We start from the raw sequence: 20,256 nt of genomic DNA, 5'->3' as shown, positions 1-20,256 counted from the left end.
TTTGGATTAAGAGTGGTGGTGACCAACACTTTTGAAATTACTTCTGCTGTTGTGTCCTGAGCTCTTTGGACTTGATGTCTTAGGGGACTTCAGAGCTTACACATCCCATTGTAGAGTGAGATTGATGCAAAACACAGCTCTGGAAAGATGGAGACAGTCCTGGCTGTACACAGCAGCAGAGGTGTGAGAAGCCTGAGGCATACAAGAGTTTTCTAGGAGGCAGCTAAATTCACAAGTGACTTAAATCATATTTCAGGTGACAGAACACTTTTTTGTACATCTGATTCACGGTCTGCAAACGAAAGACAGATAGATGGGTCAGACACAAAGACTTGAAGTAAACAAGTGAGATGGAAGAGTTAACACTCAAGGTTAAGCAGAAAGGTTGGAAGGGAATATTTCATTCCATGCTGTTAAAGATTTCCTTCTGCAGGCAGAAGACCTTTGATGAGGCAGTTCCCTGGGAGCAAGGCAGCACATCTGGTTTGACTAGTTTGTTCTATCACATGATTTTGGTGTTGGGAAAACATTGACTCTCTCTCTAAAAGTACAATAGTTGTATGGCCTTCATTAAATTGTTGGTAGCTTTATTAAATTCACTGATAGATGAGCTGTGCCACTGGTTTAAAAGGTGAATTCTCACGCTAGGCCTGTGGCTATATTTCTTTGAAGTACATAAAATTCATTTAGGAAATTACATAATTTCAAAAGAAGCTATGAAATGCATAATGGAATTAAGGCATACTTTGAATCTCTGAAGGGATAGTGCAGGCATGGAACTTGCTAACACCCATCAGAAAGCAGAATCGAATTTTCTACACTCAGTGGCAAACTAATTTATACATATTTTTTTCACTCCTGATAGAAATATGTAAAATTTACATCTTATTTTTTCTTTAGTGTCTGTTTCTATGTGCTAACAATAGAAATTATGCTGTTAACTAAAGGTAGAAGGTAAAGAACAAAAAAGTTCCACCTTTACAAACGTACTGTAGGCACAACAAAAGAGGAGACAGAATTTATCCACTAGAAGGCTTTATCCCATGAAGCCTGAGGAAACCCCCAGAGCTCTGCTTGGATTTCTTACAATGTTAATTTTCAAACTTAACAAACTTTATATCAAAATCACCAAGATTCCAATTTGAAATTAATTTTACACTGTCATTTACACATTTTTCTGTCAAGAGAAGAATGGCACTTAAGAGAAGGGAGAACACATAAAACTGAACATAGACACAAAATCAAGAATTATGTGAATAAAGCAGATATACAGTGACAGAAAAAGTATTCAAATTATTCCATAAATCATAGTAAAAATAATGTGGGTTCAGAAGACAGCTGGAAAAATAGCTAGAGATTGACATCCCTGAATTAGAAATACACCTCTTCTAATTCTGTCCTCACTTAAATTCCGTGATATTCAAGATGTGTCAAAAAAGACATAAAAATGTGAGATAAAACGTATTTGTCTGTTACTGATTTCAGATAGAAAGGCTCATGACAATATTAATATCAGGGGGAGCAAAATAGGGAACATAGAAGATTGGTCTTAAACAGCTTCGTAAACCAGCCTTGAATTAATCAACTCAAAATGTCTGCTTTAAAAAAGGAATCAGTTAGCCAACGTCTCAACATTAGCTAACGCCTAAGTGCTATGAAGATATAAAGAACTTCATAGAAGCTAATTGGTATTGTTTCTATCATTAATTAAAACACATCAGAAGTAAACAAAATGCATGCAAAATATGTTGACACTGGAGAAGTATGGAAACTACATTAAACACTAGGCAGTTAACTCATATTCTGAGACCAATCTCTGTGCTGTAGGGCAGGCACACGGTTGTCTCCATAATACTAAAGAAATGCAGGGTCAAGCAAGTTTAATTAGAAGCAGGCAGAATATAGTCACTTGATGTATGCAGTATACATATCAATAAAACACTGCAGGATTTGCAAAATACTTTCACTATGATATACAAAATAAGTCAGCATATTTAATACCTTCACATCCTCTTTCTATCTGCCCATTGCAGAAGAGAGCATCTGAGATTAGATCAGGGAGCCGTCCATTCAAGTCAACTGACGCAAGACAGCCTTGGAATCCCTCCTTTGCGTGCACCAGTTTTGGTAAGGACTTAAACATTTCTTTGGCCACTCCTCCAATATACAAATCACCTGTTAAAGAGGAAATAAATATTAGATACAGAAAAGAATCTGTAGAACCTTTGACCTGCTTGATCCTCTGGACCTTTTGTGCTGAGAGACATGTATATAAAATTCTTGAAAATAAATGTAGAAAAAACAAACACTAATCACATGTATGATACTATGACGTTGCAGAGCTATATTTTTTCAAATGCAGATACAGACTTCAAATTTGTATGACTAATTACTTAGAAGTACCTGGCAATGTTATTTATGTAACAGCCCACCTGGTTAGGAAACGTATATTTATTTCACAGAGGAGGATTAAATAAATTAATTAAATAAAATAAATTAAATTTCCATCTAGAAACACATTAGACTGAATGTATATTCATAGAATCATAAAACTGTAGAATCAACTGAGTTGGAAAAGACCACTGAGATCATCTGGTCCAACCCTTGATCCAATACTGCCATGGTTACTAGACCATGGCACTCAGTGCCACATCCAGTTTCATCTTAAAAACCTCCAGGGATGGAGAAGCCACTACTTCTCTTGGTAATCTATTCCAATGCCTGATTACCCTCTCTGTAAAGAATTTCTGATAGTTGCCTGGGAGAAGAGACCAACCCCCACCTGGCTACAACCTCCTGTCAGGGAGTGATGAGGTCACCCCTGAGCCTCCTCTTCTCCAGACTAAACAACCCCAGCTCCCTCAGCCTCTCCTCATAGGACTTGTGCTCGAGTCCCTTCACCAGCCTTGTTGCTCTTCTCTGGACCTGCTCCAGCACCTCAATGTCTCTCCTGAACTGAGGGACCCAGAACTGGACACAGCACTCGAGGTGGCCTCACCAGCACTGAGTACCCTGCTCCTGCTGGCCACGCTGTTCCTGATCCAGGCCAGGATACCATTGGCCTTCTCAGCCACCTGGGCACACTGCTGGCTCATGTTCAGCTTCCTGTCAATCCAAACTCCCAGATCCCTTTCCGCCTGGCTGCTCTCCAGCCACTCTGTGCCCAGCCTGTAGCGCTGCAGGGGGTTGTTGTGGCCGAAGTACAGGACCCGGCACTTGGCCTTGTTGAACCTCATCCCACTGGAATCAGACCATCTCTCCAGCTTGTCCAGGTCTCTCTGCAGAGGCCTCCTGCCTTACAGAAGATAAACACTCACCCCCAAGTTGGTGTCACCTGCAAATTTGTTAATGGCACTCTCAATCCCCTCATCCAGATTATGAATAAAGATATTAAAAAGGACTGTTTATATTGTTCTCATACTCAGGGAAGCTGACCACAGATCATAGCAGTGATGGATCAGAACTGAGATAAAAGACAATAAGTGAAGCACTAAGATCCACCCAAAGTCCATGTAGCCAGAATCATCCGTTCAGAAGTACATCAAGAAATGAAAGTTTTAGGGACACATGAAAGGAGAAACTTAGGGATACCATTGTTAAGCAATGAAATTACTAACTATCCCCACCCAAACTTATACTCTTGTGTCAGTCATGTGGGAACAAGAGAAGTTAGGTGCTTTAAAAATGGTAATATGCACACTGAACACACAGAATTTTGTTGCAAAAATAATTCTGATGACAGACACCGCTTATAAACAGCTAGCTCTGGACTTACTCAGGCAACTTACTCAGGACTAAAACCTAGTGGTTTTTCCCCACCCATTAATTCTTAGCTCTGAGACTTACTTTGAAAGGACATAACAGTAACTTTTCTCTGAAACACAGAGGGGAGGATGCTTTTTTAAAAAAAAAACAAAAACAAACAACAATGTAGGCTGTGCTTTTCTTTCATATGTTGGGTGCATCTGGCAGAACAGTGACTTTTCAAACCAACATAACCTACTTCCCTCAAGTGTCAGGTTTAACCAGGTGCTTTCCATACCTGTTGCTGAAGACATGTTGTAGAAAAGAACCTGAATGTTGCTTGTCCAGAGAAGGGAAGATGGACAGAGATGGACAAAAGGAACACAGTCATAGCTAAAAGACTTCTGCCCTTCTGGCAGGCAAGATGTGCTTGATTCCTTCAGTTCCAGACAGAAAGGAACGAAACCATGGTTCCCTACATCTTCCATGAGTTTAGTGTCCTGCTTTGTTGTCTTCATATTTGGAAAAGGCAGTAATCTTTGATAGCTTGGTGGGAGTGCTAGCATAAATTTTTAGTAGACTATCTGAACATACAATCTAATCTACATTGTGCTTTACAGTATGTTCTTCAGCAAGGATGATTTTGGAGCCTAGGCCATAGGATGGACCAAAAAGTGTTTCTGCATCACCTCAAATGCAAAGTTGTTAATTTCCTAAGAGTTTGCTGAACTTTGTAGGCAGGTTTTATAGCAACTGAACTCAGAATGTACTAGCTATCACTATTACCCCATGCGGCTTATTTTAATCTCCCTCTTATCGGTGAAAGTTGCAGTCACACCTTTTACTGGTTCTCCTGGTGTACTTGCCTGTTTGAAAGGGAGTGCAATTTAGTGCTGTTTGTAATGGTTTACAGTTTGCCTGCAAGGAAATAGCCTGAAACAAATAAATGTTTATCAGACTGTGAAAAATTTTTAGTAACCACATACCAGCCCTAAAACTCAACTGCACTGAATTAGTGAAATATAGATAAAAAGCTTAGGAAAAAACATGCATATTAATAAATTTATAAGCCAGCCAACCAAAAGTCTTGGCAACCTTTATAGCATCAGATACCAAGAAACTTCAAGGTTTATTCATTCTATGTAGACAATTTGGAGAATAAGTATTGCTTTCCTCTAGAACTTTGAGGTATATTGTAAATCTCAGAAGCACGAGATTAGACATAACAGATTAAAATATGGTGATCCATCTGTTCCCACAAATGGGAAACTGATTTACAGCAGAAAGATTTCTGCATTTTTCAATCTGCTGAACTGAAAACAAAGTTAAAACACTTGCCTCATAATAAAGGTTCTTTATCTTTTTCTCATGTCGATCATCTAGAAAGGAAAGCCTCTCCAGGTTTCCTGAAGTTCTGTGCTTTAAGTCATTGTCAGCTCAGAATAGAGAGATAATTCATCTCATCTGATTCCAGTAAACTTAAAAGAGGGAAAATTCAGAATACTAATAAAATCACTTCTATGCTAAAAAAGTTAGACTTGATCTATTGCACATGACAATATGCAACCTTTCTAAACATATACTGTCCACGCAAGCATTTTTGTTCTGTGAATGAATTAAATCTTTAAAACCACAACCTTTCAGTTTGATCCCCTGCTATTTCAAAATATCCACCTCTCAAACATATTGAGATTGCTATATACAGTCATATAGCAACTGTCAGTTATGATGAATGACTAATGGAAGTTCAGGTCAGTGTGCCAACATATAAACTGGAACTTGGAATATTTGCTCTTGAAAATATACACTGGAATATTGTCAATTAGATATCATATGCAGTGAAATACAATAAATTGAGTCTAAATAGGCTGTATCTCTACAGTTTACATATAGTTATTTAAGAGTGTTGATAATTAGATTCATCATTATATACCAATAAAGATAAAATTTTTACAAAGACATGTTCTGGGTAATATTTTAACTTTGTTGATTTTAAAAATAACTTGAGTATTGCTTTTGCACTAGCTAATACATTACACAAATACATGTCATATGTATTGAGCAACCATATTGACTATTAGACTTCACCTTTTATAAAGTACATAAAAGTATTTTTATGACTATGGGTTAAATCTCTCCCAGATTTAATACCAAATGTTTAATATCATATGTGGCTTGACTTTACAGTTGATGGCATAAAAACACACTTTCTCTATGAGACAAAATTTTATTATGGTATAGACTCTGGAATTTATACTCTAATTTTTTTATTTTTTTTTAAAGTTACTTAAATTTTTTCACTTGTTTATTTTTCTTTTCTGCTACTATGAAATTTTTGCATAGCTACTCTTATTTCAGTCAATAACGTCATTTTCATGTTCATCTCAATGAAGAAATAGTTTTCTACAAAACTCAATCCATTTGAAATTCAGACAACACAGGATTGCAGAAAATATTGTTAATTAAAATATTTTATATTGAACATGCAATAGCAGGGATTCAGAAAAGATAAAAGATTGTCCCTGCTCCTACTAAAAGAGATCAGAAGAATCAACATAGTACTATACAAATTCCCAGGTTTTCTCTTTTTCTCTTCTTATATAAGCACAACTTTGCTACTGGAAATTTTGCACAGTCCAAAACAAATCCCTTGTTGTGTATCTGTCTACTTACTGTTATGAATTACGTGTAAGTAATTTCATTAAGGTATTACAATTCATCAGATCAATAGTACAAGATCATGACACTATGTAAACCAGTTGCAGCCTAAATGCAATAATAATGCTACACTGCCACTACTGAAAATGTGTGACCATAGTTTCAGGAACTAAAGTTTAGCTATTGCCTTTCATGCCGAGATTCTGAAGTTTAGTTTGATTTTTAAATGTATTCCCAAAAAAATCTCATTTTTTTTGCATAATGATCCAGATTTCCTTTATTTATGATGGAAAATAACCAATTGATATAAAATATATATCAACTTTCATACACAAAGTAGCAGTAAAGAAATGGGTGAGGGAATAGAGTGCTCCAAGATAACCTTCCAACCTCTGAAGAAGCTTCATATAAAGCAGTATATTTGAGAGCAGATCTCACAATTCCTTTCTTATTTACATTAGGAGTCAGTATACAGAGTTATCCTCTTTTTTTTAGAGTAGGGGGATTGTTTCTTCCCTTTATTTTCTTGAGGTCAAAAAAAAAGAAGTGTTCTACAGGCACGATCTCACTGGCATTTTCATTGCAGGTCAGAGGAATCACTTGGAAGTCAGCACTTCTAGAGATAAACCTATTCATCATGGCAATTATGTTACTGATCAGTTTTGCCATAAGCACTGAGAAGAGTTTAGTGGGTTTAATTTACATCTTTTACAGGTACTGCAGATCTTCAATTATTTCAACAGGAATTTTTACACCTATTTGTCTCTTTTCTGACTTAGAGATGATTTGTGCTTTAACGAACAAGTAAATTTAACACAGAAACAAATTGCTAGCTAATAAATGAACCCAAGTTCTCAATGTGTTCATTATTGGAATCACACTTATGCAAAAACACACAGAACACCACACAACAGTGAGTCACACACAACTGTTAGTAAAACAAATGCCAAATCCTCCTGTAATAGCTCATCTTTTTTTATCCCAAGCCTCTGCATTTCTTCAAAATAAGAACTTTGCAAATGCTAAACTAAAAAAATGTAAAATTAAAACTGAAGATGCTGTTCTATTTATTTCTTTTCTGAATAACTAGCAGAAGTATCTCATTCTTTGGTACTAGTGACATTGCTGACAGGTCACTTCACAGACTCTTACATGATACATGCTTGTAGGTAAAAATTATTAACTTAACAGCTACCATTGTCTTCAAACATCAGTAGAGAGGGAATTATTATCCATGTGCTTATAATGGTAACAACAACTAGGAATACTGCTCAGGTGTGACAGGTGCGCTTGATCCCCTTAATCAAACCAGCAGCAGTTTGGTACAGGATGTAAGGACCTGAGCTGTAACTGGATGAAAAACTCCCCTTGGAAACCCACAGTGGAGCAGAGTGGCCCACTGAGCACTGATCCATAAAAGCTTGCAACACCGTCTGTGTGATTAACACATGGATAGTGGATGGCTTTTCCAAGACTCATTTATCAAGGAGCAAATGAAGATGAAAGTAGAGGGAGTCTCATGCATACCTTTACATTGTAGGAAATTTGACTGTGAGCTAATCACCTCATTGCATGGATACAAAACAGTCTAAATGAGCCTTCTTTGAGCTCTCCCTGCCTGACAGCCTGGCAGCATGGCAGTTATCTCCCACTGAGCTGGGACACCTCTCAAGGTTGCTCCTTGAGGAACAGAGAACTTCCTATGAATTACACGGATGAGTCCAAATTGAGTTCTCTCTAAATAGCAGCTTGACTGCACACCAGTGACTGCCACCTTGAGGACACCTCTTGAGGTTTGAGATTCCTTACCCAAGGCAGAGAGACCTCCTATTCCCAACAGATCTTCCCTACGTTGCCAATTAGTTGAATGTTAAATTAATACTAATTAAATCCATGTAGTTAATTCCTTTAGATATAAACCATTGTTCAATTCCGACACCAAGACTGGACCTAGCTGCACCTGAGCTCTATCAGGAATTCAGAAAGCAAGAGGGTCCACTCAACCTTGTGACTCAACAAGAGGGTCTCGCTTACACTTTTGCATCTTTGGTCTTTGTGTAAATCATTCTAAATTGATTCTAACTCGATTTTCCTTTGTGTGTTTCATCCATGTAACAACTAATAGACTGAACCTTGCCACTGAACTTTGTTAAGTTGCATTAAGAGTATAGTCCACAGGAACCTATATTGGGATTTCTGAAGTCGGGGAACAAGCAGTTTGACCAGTATATAGCTAGGCTTCTTTATTCTCCTACATCTGTGTGTTTTGTGGATATGTCTGTTGTGCATTTCTTGAACACCTTTCTTGACAAGAAATGAACACCATTCATTCAAATATGGTGCCATGTATGAATTTAGAAAAAAAAAGGAAAAAACAAAAATAAGGGGGTAATAAAGCAGTGGAAGGAATTGTGGCTTGGCTTTTTCATAACCCATAAAGACAATATCCCTGGAATGTTTTCTATGGCTGAAAAAAATAATCTTCAAATTCTTAATTCTTTTCGAAGGCAGATATTTTGTCCCTTCATCTCTTGTTGTGCTGCTGCTTTTTAACTGTACTTTCAAAGAAGATGTTGCTTTGTCTTGTTTCTAATGTCATATTGTACTAAATCAGTACTAGGGCTAGGAATGAGATTGCCTCTGTGGCGTATCGGAGTGGTGTTACTCCCCAGGAAAGAGATGGATAGCCCAAGCATATTGTGGTGAATTTTGAAAACACAACAGGCAACTCTGCAATTCCTTTATATGACACATGAAAATACAAAGGAACATCTGTCTGTGGTGAAGCCAAGGTGTCAGGCACACTTTTCTCCAAACATGCTATTTCAAAATGATCAAGCATATAACAGCTTCTTCCCTCAGGCAGGCAAAGAGGAATGAGGACTGTAAAGACTGAGAAAAAACATAGGGAAAGTATAATCTCGGAAGAAAAAAGTGCTCCCTTTATTCAAGTCCTTCCTAAAACATGATCTGCTACTACAAGATCAATAGAAATCACTTTATAGTATCTCAATGGTTGCACATTAAAGTACAAGGTAGAACTCACCATAAGACAACCCACACAATCCCAACTCGTGGTATTTTTGAGGCAACTGAATTGTGAAAACAAATTACTCTCATACAAGCTGAATATTCACTGACTTGAACACAACAGACAACATCCTGATCTCAGATCAAGGGATAGTGCCTCAAATGAAAATGTCGGGTAGGCATTCACATGCCTCTAACATTCACTGAAATATAGGAGCCTACTTGTCCTGGATGACCTTCTCACCTCTCCTATGTACAAAACCACCTGCCTTCTGCACATTTAGTTTGTACAATAGGCAGAACAGAGAGGTAACCTTTCATTCTGATACAGGGTTTCAACACACTTCAGAAAAGAAATTGGGCCTGAATAGTGGATGAGTGGTCATTCTAGAGTCTTTCCCCACTTTGTTCAGTCATGACTAAACATTTATTTTTTGTTCTATATAAAAAAAAAAAAAATTGATCCTTAAAAAATGTTGATGAAATATAATTGCTCTCTTTTTTCCCCCCCAATAAATCAAGAAATTCACTGTGTTCATAGCCCATTAATAAACTGAAGGACAGTTGACAAAGACTGAAATGATGCATCCACACAGCTTCTGCAGCACATACGCTCCAGCATATGGCTTTTCAAATCCCCCTTTACAGTAGAGAATATGCACTCTGCTGCACATTCACAGGCTTGTTTGGTAGAGCATGACGGAATTTTGTCTACCACTTGCAAAGGCACTTGAGGGAAGACATGAAAATGTAAGCTTAGTGTTTTATGTCCACTTACTTCAAGGAGTCTATTCTATAGTTTCAGTATTGATTTGTGGTGGTTGTCTTTTGGTTTTGATGTGATTTTTTTTTTTAAAGAAAAATAGGCTTTTCAAATATTTTTCCTGTTTGAGTGATGAATTCAATCACTTTAAGACCCTCTCTCACCTAAGAAGGGAAAGGGTAGCTAGTTTACTTGTCCAGGCTCTGCTGAGTTATCTGTCTTTTCAAATACTTCAGGCAAGAGGCCATTTTATGCTGTGACAGGTGGTGGCTTTCATCTTTCACATTCCCTGTACTGATAACCAAAGCAAGGTAAAACATTTACAGGCAAATAATAATAAAAAGAATATATAGGTTAGCAAGTCACTCTTTTGGGAAGGAATATAGAAACTGATCTTTTCACCCCAATTCTATGATTCTTTCAGTATCTTGCCTGAATACTCCATTAAAGATATTCCAAAAATAAGAGAAATCACCATCACTGAAATGCTGACATGGTGGGTTTTCTTTAGGCATCATTATTGGCACATAGTACATATTGTAGTTATTTGTCAAGAGAATTGAACTTTGAAGATATTTCTTCCCTTGGCTGATAGCACTCTTTTCACAGTTTCATTGTAGCACTGCTCTGCAGTCCACACTGACAGAAAAAAAGGCAGTGAGAACTAAGAGGTACCAGATGGAATTTACAGTCTATGGGTGCACCAGGAAGAGCAGCTTACAATTTTCTTTTACCACCAATTTTGGCATCAGTCCACACTGGAGACTCAGCTGCTGCTCTACCTTTCTCCAGGTCTCCTGGTTCCATCACATGATTCATAGCCATGCCACTATCACTGCATTGAAGACTTTTCACACTTGTACAAATGTTCTACTGTCTAGAAACTCTTTCTCATGCTGTTGCCACGCTGCTTGCTGCTCTACAGCTCATCTCTGCTGAATGTGCTCTCCACTTCTGCATGCACCTCTTGGTGCTCAGTTTTCATTCTTACTACACTTTTTGACTCTGTTCAGTACTGCTCAGTGGTTATGAAAATGTTCCCATGTTTCACAAGTGAGTAAAGCAGTGTTACAGGAAATGTGTGTCTGAGAAACAGTAACAACACAATAACACCCTTAAAAGCTAAGTTTTGAATAGACAAAAGTAAATATTCAAAAGGCAAGTGTTCACATCTGAACAAATCCCCTAGATTTCTCCAGGTTAAAATCCACCATTTCCCCAATAATCCCGTTCTCAAACAACACGTATTCTCAAACAAGAAACAATTACACAGAAACATTCAATGTTTTCTAAACAATAAAAATCCTCAGATTCCCAGACTCTTTATTTCTCTTTGCTTGCTTTTAACCCTGCTAAAGACTAGATGGAAAGCACTGGCATTGGAAAAGATTAAACAGATGTAAAACCAAAGCAGTCTGCTTGTGCAATGGACTGTGAGGAAAATTGGTGATTCATGTTAAATGGTAAATGATAAAATCTAATTGCCATATAAATGTGCATGGCAATCCATCTCCCACATAATCAATGCTAGGCCAATTACTCTGTATGAGTGGGATGGTTGTGGCAGAGAGGTGAGGCATTCAAGCACATCAAACGTCCTTCATTTTTTTCCTGTTCTGACCACTTTTGTAGATTGTATACACCCAAAAAATAGACAAAATCTAATGAAGCTGGCAATTGCATGGCATATTACACTCAGATTTCTCCTTCTTCTGATATCATTTTTTCACTCTCTGCAGAGCCTATTTACGAAAGAGTGAGGAATTCCTCTTTCCAACAGGCATACTAGACCTCAGAGATCCACATCTACAAAACTCTTCCTTAGCTAGTACTTCAGGCACGATTCTCCACATAAATGCTGCCAAAGAGCTGAGATGCTAAATGTTCTCATTTTAAATGTAGATTTGCAGAGAGTAACTTTTTAAATGATACTACTCCTGAGCAAGACAATCACCTCCAGACTCAGGATATTCCATGAAACTGCCCTTTTGCAAAAAGGACTGCTCAGTTAGAATATCAACATTGATGAGAGTGGCGCTAATGTACCCACGGCAGCACATTGTGCAAACAAGTTTAGGATGTGCTTCTTGGCTGGGGGGAGGAAGGGGGGTGGTGCTAGGAAGCCACAGAATATATTTATACTAAATATCCAGATTTTTAGGTAAGTTTTAAGAGCATACCATGTTTCCTGCATTATCCTTACCCTAACTTTTACTTGGTATTCCAGAAAGGCTTGAAAGAAATTCTGCAATCATCAATTGTAATAATTGCATGCCAAAAGCTGTAGGAATGTAGGTAAATCTATCCATTCATATGTGTGTGAAAGACTAAGAAAAACAAGGGATAAGAAGCAGAAAGCAAAAATCTTGCTCACCATGGAGTGATCTGACAGACTTCTGCATTATTACTGATTTCACAGAACTCTGCACTAGCATATCTCTAATCTAGAACTACTGGAGTAGATTTTCAATCTTTTTCCCCATCTCATAATTTTGGCAATTTGGATACAATTTCTGAAGGCTCAGCACTGCCAAATTTATTTTCACAGCCTGGTATGTCTACCAGGCATTGCTATTTAGACGCAGCATGTGACAAGTTGCAAAGAAAGGAGGATAAAGGAATTCCCATTAGACAAGGTTGTCCAATCATCTATTGTTATCTGCCCCTAGAGTTCTGCTACACAGGAAGCATCAAAGAAGAGTTCTCAGTTTTAAGTCTCTTGTTTTCCTCTGTAGAGAGCCTGCTTTCCTACACTATCACGAGGGCAAAAGCTGCATTTGCCACTGTCTATTCTAACAGGGCACATTGGGAAGATCTATTTGCTGTTGACAGTATTTGGAACTCTGCATTTGGAACAGAACATTATTTCTGCATGAAGAGTTCACAGCCCACTGGCAAGGTCATTACAATTAGCTCAAGCATGATTATTTGAGAAATTTAAGCATTAATACTTGTCCACTTGTATAAATTTGTGTTTTTATACGAAATACTTTTCCATGCTTCTTAAAGCTTTGTTTCTCTAGTAATAGAAACATGAAGAATCACTGCCATTGACAGAGATCTTGCAATATAGAGAAAACATATAATGAAACAGCAATAATAATTGGCGCAATATAAAACAACAGAGAGAAATATTACATGAAATTGAAACAATTTCAATTTCCATTGCTGAAGGAGGAAATCTTTATGATCAAGATTAATTTAGCTCAGCATGAACAACCTACTTTGACAGGCAAATGAAATATCGATAGATTAAGAGACTATTAAAAATCATCAATGAATGTGCCAGGCTAGTAGATCTACTGATAATTTGGTTAATTGCGTTAAAAGTTTACAAGGATCAATTAATTGCCAAGCAACTCTTCTTGTACATAGAAGAATTATAACTCAGTGCATCTGTCAAACTATTGAGGTGATAGGAGAAATGAATACGACTACTTTTGTTTCAAATGCTTCAGACTAGTCTGTTTTCACATTATTGGGAAAAACATCAAATGAAAAAGTAAATGTATATAGCAGCAGCAGCCCTATCTCACAGAGGGATAGAGAAAGCTGGGGGCCAGTGAAGGGCTATGGAAATAAAACAGACAACAAGATATCTAGACAGGTTTTTTTAAATCCAGGGAGGATGATTCTGATGTATACTCTATTATGAATAGCATTTTTTGAGGATGAAGTGAAATAACAGCACAGAAATAACATATGACTTACAATGGACTCTAAAACTGACATTTGGGAAGGCCATATGAAAGATGATGGCAGTGAGACAACCTGAAATTATTAATGTCAATTCAAAAAAGCAAGTCTTAAGAACATATGAAATGATGCACAGGCAGCAAAGGTTAACCCAAAAATTTTCAGTTGTGTAGGGTTTTTTTTTTCATAATGATGATCCCTTAAAAAAGAAAATACAGCTAGCACAAGATCAAAACTAGGATGGCTGCAGATCATTCTGAAGAATACAGGGTATCTGTGATAGGAAACTTTAACATAGGACGGAATATTGAAGTACTGAAACTACCAAATAATACAAAAGTTTGCAACTATTTATTGTTAAATCTAAAATAACAGCATGTTCCTTACTTCCTCGTTTCCTTAGTTTCTCGAGTCCAATATCTCAACTTCTCATTTCAATTTATAAACAGTTAAAATGCTAAAATATTTTAATTTTCTGATGGGTATTCCAAGAGAATTATGGTTGGATTTTTGTTGGGTTTTGTATGCTTGCTGTATAAGAAAGTGTATGAATAATTTAGGGACTAAATATTGCCTATATGTGTAGGAGAGAAGCAAAAGGAAGATTAAACCCTAGTAGGTAAGTGGATACGAAGTATGCTTGAGGATGTCCTCCTCCTCAAAAGCAGATCATGCATCTTCAAATAGTTTTAAAATAAAATAATTTCTGACAAGAACTACAGTTTCCCACACCACAGGAAATGAAATGTGGAGAGGGAAGAGACATTATAGGTATTGTAAAACCTGAGCAAGGGAGACATCTTTTCTTTGGCAACAGTGAGGAACAAGAATCACAGAATCATAGAATGGTTTGGGTTGGAAGGGACCTTTAAGATCATCCAGTTCCAACTCCTCTGCCATGGGCAGGGACACCATCCACTAGACCAGGTTGCTCACAGCTCCATCCAACCTGGCCTGAACATTTGCAGCTTCTCTAGGTAACCTGTTCCAGTGCTTCACCACCCTCACAATAAAGAATTTCATCTTAATATCTAATCTAAACCTACTCTCAGTTTGAAGCCATTTCCCTGTCACTACATGCTCTTGTAAAAAGTCCCTCTTATGTCTTATTTCTGGGCTCCCTTCAGGTACTGGAAGGCTGCAATTAGGTCACTCCAAAGCCTTCTCTTTTCCAGATTGAATAAACCAAATTCTCCCAGCCTTTCCTCACAGGAGAGGTGTTCCAGCCCTCTAATCATCTTTGTGGCCCTTCTCTGGACTTGCTCCAATAGGTCAATGTCCTTCCTGTGTTGAGGACCCTGGAGCTGGATGCAGTACTCCAGGTGGGGTCTCACCAGAGGGGAGCAGAGGGGTAGAATCACCTCCCCTGACCTGCCGCCCTGACTGCTTTGGGTGCTGCCCAGGATTCAATTGGCCTTCTGGGCTGCAAGTGCTTACTGCCAGGTCATGTCCAGCCTCTCCTCCACCATCACTCCCAAGTCCTTCTTGACAGGGCTGCTCTCTATCCCTTCATCCCCCAGTCTGGATGGATATCAGAGGTTGCCCTTATCCAAGTGCAGCACCCTGTGCTTGGTTTTATTAAACCCCATGAGATTTCCATGGGCCCACTTTTCAAGCTTGTCCAGGTCCCTCTCAGTGGCATCTTGTCCTTCAGGTGTGTCAACAGCACTACTCAGCTTCACATCATCTGTAAATTTGCTGAGGATGCATGCAATCCTTTCATCTCTGTCATTAATGAAGACATTAAATAACACTGATCTGAATATGGAACCCTGAGGGACACTGCTTGTCACTGATGTCCACTGGTACTCTGAGCCATTGATCACTACCCTCTGGATGTGACTGTTCAACCACATTCTTATCCATCTGGCAGTTCACTCATGAAATTCGTCTCTCTTCAGTTTGGAGAGAAGGATGTTGGGGGGCATCCATGTCAAAGGCTTTACAGAAATCCAGATAAATGCCATCTGTAGTCCTTCTCTTGACCACTGACATAGTCACTCCATCATAGAATTCAAATTCCACTTTCACTTGTAATTCTATGCCCTTTCAAGGCTACTAAAACCCCTCAGACCATAAGAGCACAGCACTAACTACAGCAAGCAAAAAATTCCCTCCCCCTAACTTGTTTTGGTCTGTGAAGGCCTTGGATTGCAGCCATGCTAACCGTCTGAGCTGTATTGAAACCAGGACAGGGAATCTGCTCATGAAATATATGAAAGCAAATTTGCTGTGTAACTGAGTGTTGGCAGGCTTGAGCTGCATTGCCTTTGCTGTTAAGACTCATTTATCTTTATGTGTTATCTGCTAGAACTGCACCCAAGTACACTTTGCTAATTTTCTCTGCTGGGAAAAATAACACAGTTCTTGGAATCCAAACACAGAATTGTTTTCACTCATTTATTTGTCTCCAACTTGTAATTTACCCATCTAATTACAGCAATAATTAAGCTGGAGAATTTAATATAAGTGTTTCCACAGGTACCCACTGAAATTGTACCAGAGGTTATGCAGGGAACTAATATCTTTAATAATGAACTTTCTGTGTTATATAGCCAAATCCTATGCCCAAAAGGAAACATATATTGGAAATTCTCTCCCATACTTTTATGGAAGCTGTCTGCTTTCCCAGACAACTTCCATGCTGTGCAGGTTCTACAACACAATCTGTGTCTTATCTTTGCACTGAATTCACTGTGTATTTGAAAAAAAAAAAAAAAAGCGTATATGGGATTTATCTTTCCAGAATTGGCTTGAATTTCATTATCAGAAATCTGGTAACTTTACAATTATTCAGAAAGTCTGAAGATTCTGTATTATCTGTACAGATTTATATTTTACTTAATGATAGCTCTGGTTAAGCAGAACTATTGATATCAGTAGCAGTAAGTGTAATTTTGACTTTGATTTTTGCTAAGACTAAAATAATACAGGACAATGGAGTGTTTATAGCATAACAGCAACACATCATTAGAAGAAACATTGACATTAAGGAGAAAAAAAGAAACTACAGGAGAGCATTTCAACTGAATACAAAGGAAAGAAAAACAGAAATGAAAGGCAATTTTTTTCTCCTTTTTACCCTGCTGGCTAAAATGTATCACCTTGAACCTCCTCCCTCAGAAATCCAACCAAACTTCTCATGATATATACCGTGCCATATTTAAGGGAATCCGACTGAGCAAAAATATAGTAGCCTACATTAAAAAAAAAAAAAAATTAAACATACTATTATGAGAAGACAGAGGTGAAGGACTTGTGTATACTAGAACAGTTAAGAAAGAAGCTTGCTATATATTCTCACACTGAATATGTCAGGCTTGTTATTCTTTTACTATACACATTCCCTGGGTGGTGAATAGCAGAAAATCAGCATCTAATACAATTCATCTTCCTAGCCTCAAATCTCAGTATGTTTTTTCATGCTCCTCATTTCTTTTTTCCAAAGGAATTCAAGGTTAGAAAATGCAACCGCTATGGATACAGTTTTACTTCAAAAGAGTAAGGCAAAAAGTAGAATTTTCAAAGTGCAGAAAACAAAGGAATGTTGGATTTTATAGGTTGTCCTCGCTGATGAGCTTTCCCTAGGACTGAACTGAGCAGCACATTCAGTGAGATAACAGCGCTCTCTAGTGCCTTCAGTAAGCACATGGCACAAACTTTATTTTCTTTAATAAGGAAACGTACCTAAATACCACAATCGGTTTGAAAAATATGTAGAATAAAATAACTGTGTCAAGTATCAGTTCATAACAGGATTATTTTTCCTTCTCACGTATAATTTATCTACTAGGAAAAAACCCAAACACATGAAATACATGCACATATGCATAAGTAGTACTTGCCATCAAAAAAAAAGTGGAACAGTAAGGTACGTACTTTGTCTACAGCATCAAAAATACTGCTGAAATATACCACTGTCTCGAAAACATTGATGATATTTATCAGAATGCAAAAATGAGAAATAACACAGCACAAATTTCAAGTACAATTTTAGGAATGCAGTGAGAGCCATCCAAAAAGCTTTATCAGAAGTGTTAGGTTTATAAATTAGAGAATCACCTATTGAAGATTATGACATATCAAGATACTGTTTTCATAGTCTTTCTTACAATCTTTATAGCACTTTCAACTGAGGCAAACATGTAAAATATCACAAAATCCAGAATAATTACCAAGGTCAGCTCATTATCTGTGACTCAGAGGTAGATAAAAGAAAATCCAGCAAGGAATAAGCTCTTGATGGAATATTAATATCTTCTTTGAACATGCTGGCTTTTGAAATACTGCACTTCTTTGACTGCTATGAAATTTTGGTTTTCCTGACAAGAACTTTTTTAAAGAATATTAAAATGCACAATACTTTTCCACATGAGCAAAACATATATTCTTAAGTCTGATTAGGTAGTCAGTATTTTAAAAATATACTTATACATCTTTTCAAAAAGATATTTTTCCTCTGATGCAAATTAGTTTTTCAGAAACCCATCTTTAGAACTGATTGCTATCACTTTAAAATATACATATATATCAGTTTGGTTTATCAAAATGGATCTTAAGAATCTAGCTGGGTCTGTAAAGTACATTTAGGCCTATAAAACAAAGTTTATCCCACCTGCAATTGAAATTCCAATACATTAAATTTTTAGGTGAATATGGTTCAATACATCTTGCAATCTGTATTTATAACTGATTTGGAGGACTGCCACATAAGATATTAGAAGACAGTTCATGATATTGAAATTGCATTGCATCTCTTTTCCCAGCAAAAGGTAGTTTTTATATGAAATATTGAACAGTGAGGGACAGGTCAAAGTTTTACCCAATTCTCTAACATAGAGATCAGCAGTTCTGAGAGGCCTCTGTAGTCAGACTGTAAAGCTTGGGCTGTGGTTTTCACATGCCACTTGTGTTCATATAAAAATCAAGTTTTTTACATAGATGTTGTAGGCCTCCTTTAGTTCCCCAATTAACTTTTGGTTCATATGGGCCCTGTTGTGTTTTTGTAATTTCCTATTTTTTTTTCCCCCACAGCATTTTCACACGTTTTAAGTTGCACCTACCTGTGCAACTACTAAACCTGCACTTTTAGGTTAAAATGATGTTATCTCTTGTGATCGTGTTCATTATTATGAAGTAAAAGGCGTCATACAGTATTATAAAATTCTATTGTACTTTACATACATGATTTATTCTGTTTATCATTCTGTAATGACTCTCACTGTAGATTATACAAGAATCATTGTACTTACTTTTGAGATCTAAATTTCTGGCTCCTGCTGTGCTCTGTGTTGTGATTTTAGTGTCAATCTTTACAGTGTGGAGATTGTTGGTATCCCTTGATATCATCACATTATGCCACTGGTTGTCATTCAGAGGTTTATTAGAACTTCCTTTGATGAGATTTGCACCATTTCCCAAGTCAAATACATAGTGCAAATACCTGGGAAAAGAGAAAAAATTGGAAAAGTTTCCTTTTTCTTTACATAGCAAGGGGGAACTAATTAACATGACTAATATTTTATAATTGCTTGTACTCCTCAGTAGTGCTGGTAAAACCAGAAGACAACAATGAATGCCAGATGGGGAAGCAACCATCATTCAGAGAAATTGCCACTGGTTTAGATGAGTTGAGGTGCAGTCCCAAGTTTCTGGAAAGTAATGAGCACTCCATGTACCAACACATGCATACATACGTAGAGAGAGAACAAGAGGAAGCTACAAACTAGTACTTCTTTGTGGTAAACACGAGAGAAGTTATACCTATTATTTACTGTCATATATTTCAGGCATCTAGCTTCATCTGAAAGAAAGAGTCAAAATAAATCATATCAAGTTTAACATGAAGAAACATTTATGAATCATATATATCCAGTCAGATAAAGATTTGTATCCTAAACTTTCCGTTGTATTTCTCCTGTATATATGTTTTGAATAGACTGGCTTTGCCATGCTAATCCATACATACCCTTTTACTAATTCAACCACAATGAAATCATTTCCATCGCCACTGTTATAAAGTATCAATCCATCCAGAGAGGTGGTTTTGAACTGGAAAAAAAGGTGCATAGATGTATACGCTTGTAGCGTGGCCAGTGCAACATAACTTGCTTTTGTTTTAAAGGTTACAGGGTCTGCTATGATGTTCCTGAACCCAAATCTTGCATTTAGCTCACAATAATCGATGTCTCCATTTTTACACAAGTCAATGTATGCCATGCCATTAAATGTGAGACTCTGTAGATGCCCAATAAAATTAGAAGGCACAGAAGACAGGTAGCGCCGTTCTGTTATAATTCCTGTTTCTATGTTGTGGAATTCCAGTCGTGTGTGATCACCAGCCATTTGACCTTTAAATAGCAACA

General features: G+C 37.3%; 1 protein-coding gene across 4 annotated transcripts in view; it reads right to left on the bottom strand.

The window, feature by feature from the left end:
- Nucleotides 1–20,256, bottom strand: part of NRXN1 (neurexin 1) — a 426,871-nt gene that overhangs the window by 353,433 nt on the left and 53,182 nt on the right. For all 4 annotated transcript variants that reach the window (XM_027889907.1, XM_027889910.1, XM_027889908.1 and 1 more), the window contains 3 exons: nucleotides 19,860–20,241; nucleotides 19,144–19,334; nucleotides 2,002–2,175 (listed from right to left, as the gene is read on the bottom strand). In XM_027889907.1, coding sequence (XP_027745708.1) covers nucleotides 2,002–2,175; nucleotides 19,144–19,334; nucleotides 19,860–20,241 — 747 coding nt within the window. The remainder of the gene's footprint in view (nucleotides 1–2,001; nucleotides 2,176–19,143; nucleotides 19,335–19,859; nucleotides 20,242–20,256) is intronic.

The sequence above is a fragment of the Empidonax traillii genome, unplaced genomic scaffold (assembly GCF_003031625.1).
Source record: "Empidonax traillii isolate 1590-97213 ecotype Southwest subspecies unplaced genomic scaffold, ASM303162v1 scaffold275:size1536655, whole genome shotgun sequence".
Lineage (NCBI taxonomy): Eukaryota > Metazoa > Chordata > Aves > Passeriformes > Tyrannidae > Empidonax > Empidonax traillii.
The sequence above is the reverse complement of the archived record's forward strand: the minus strand, read 5'-3'. Positions and strand labels throughout refer to the sequence as shown.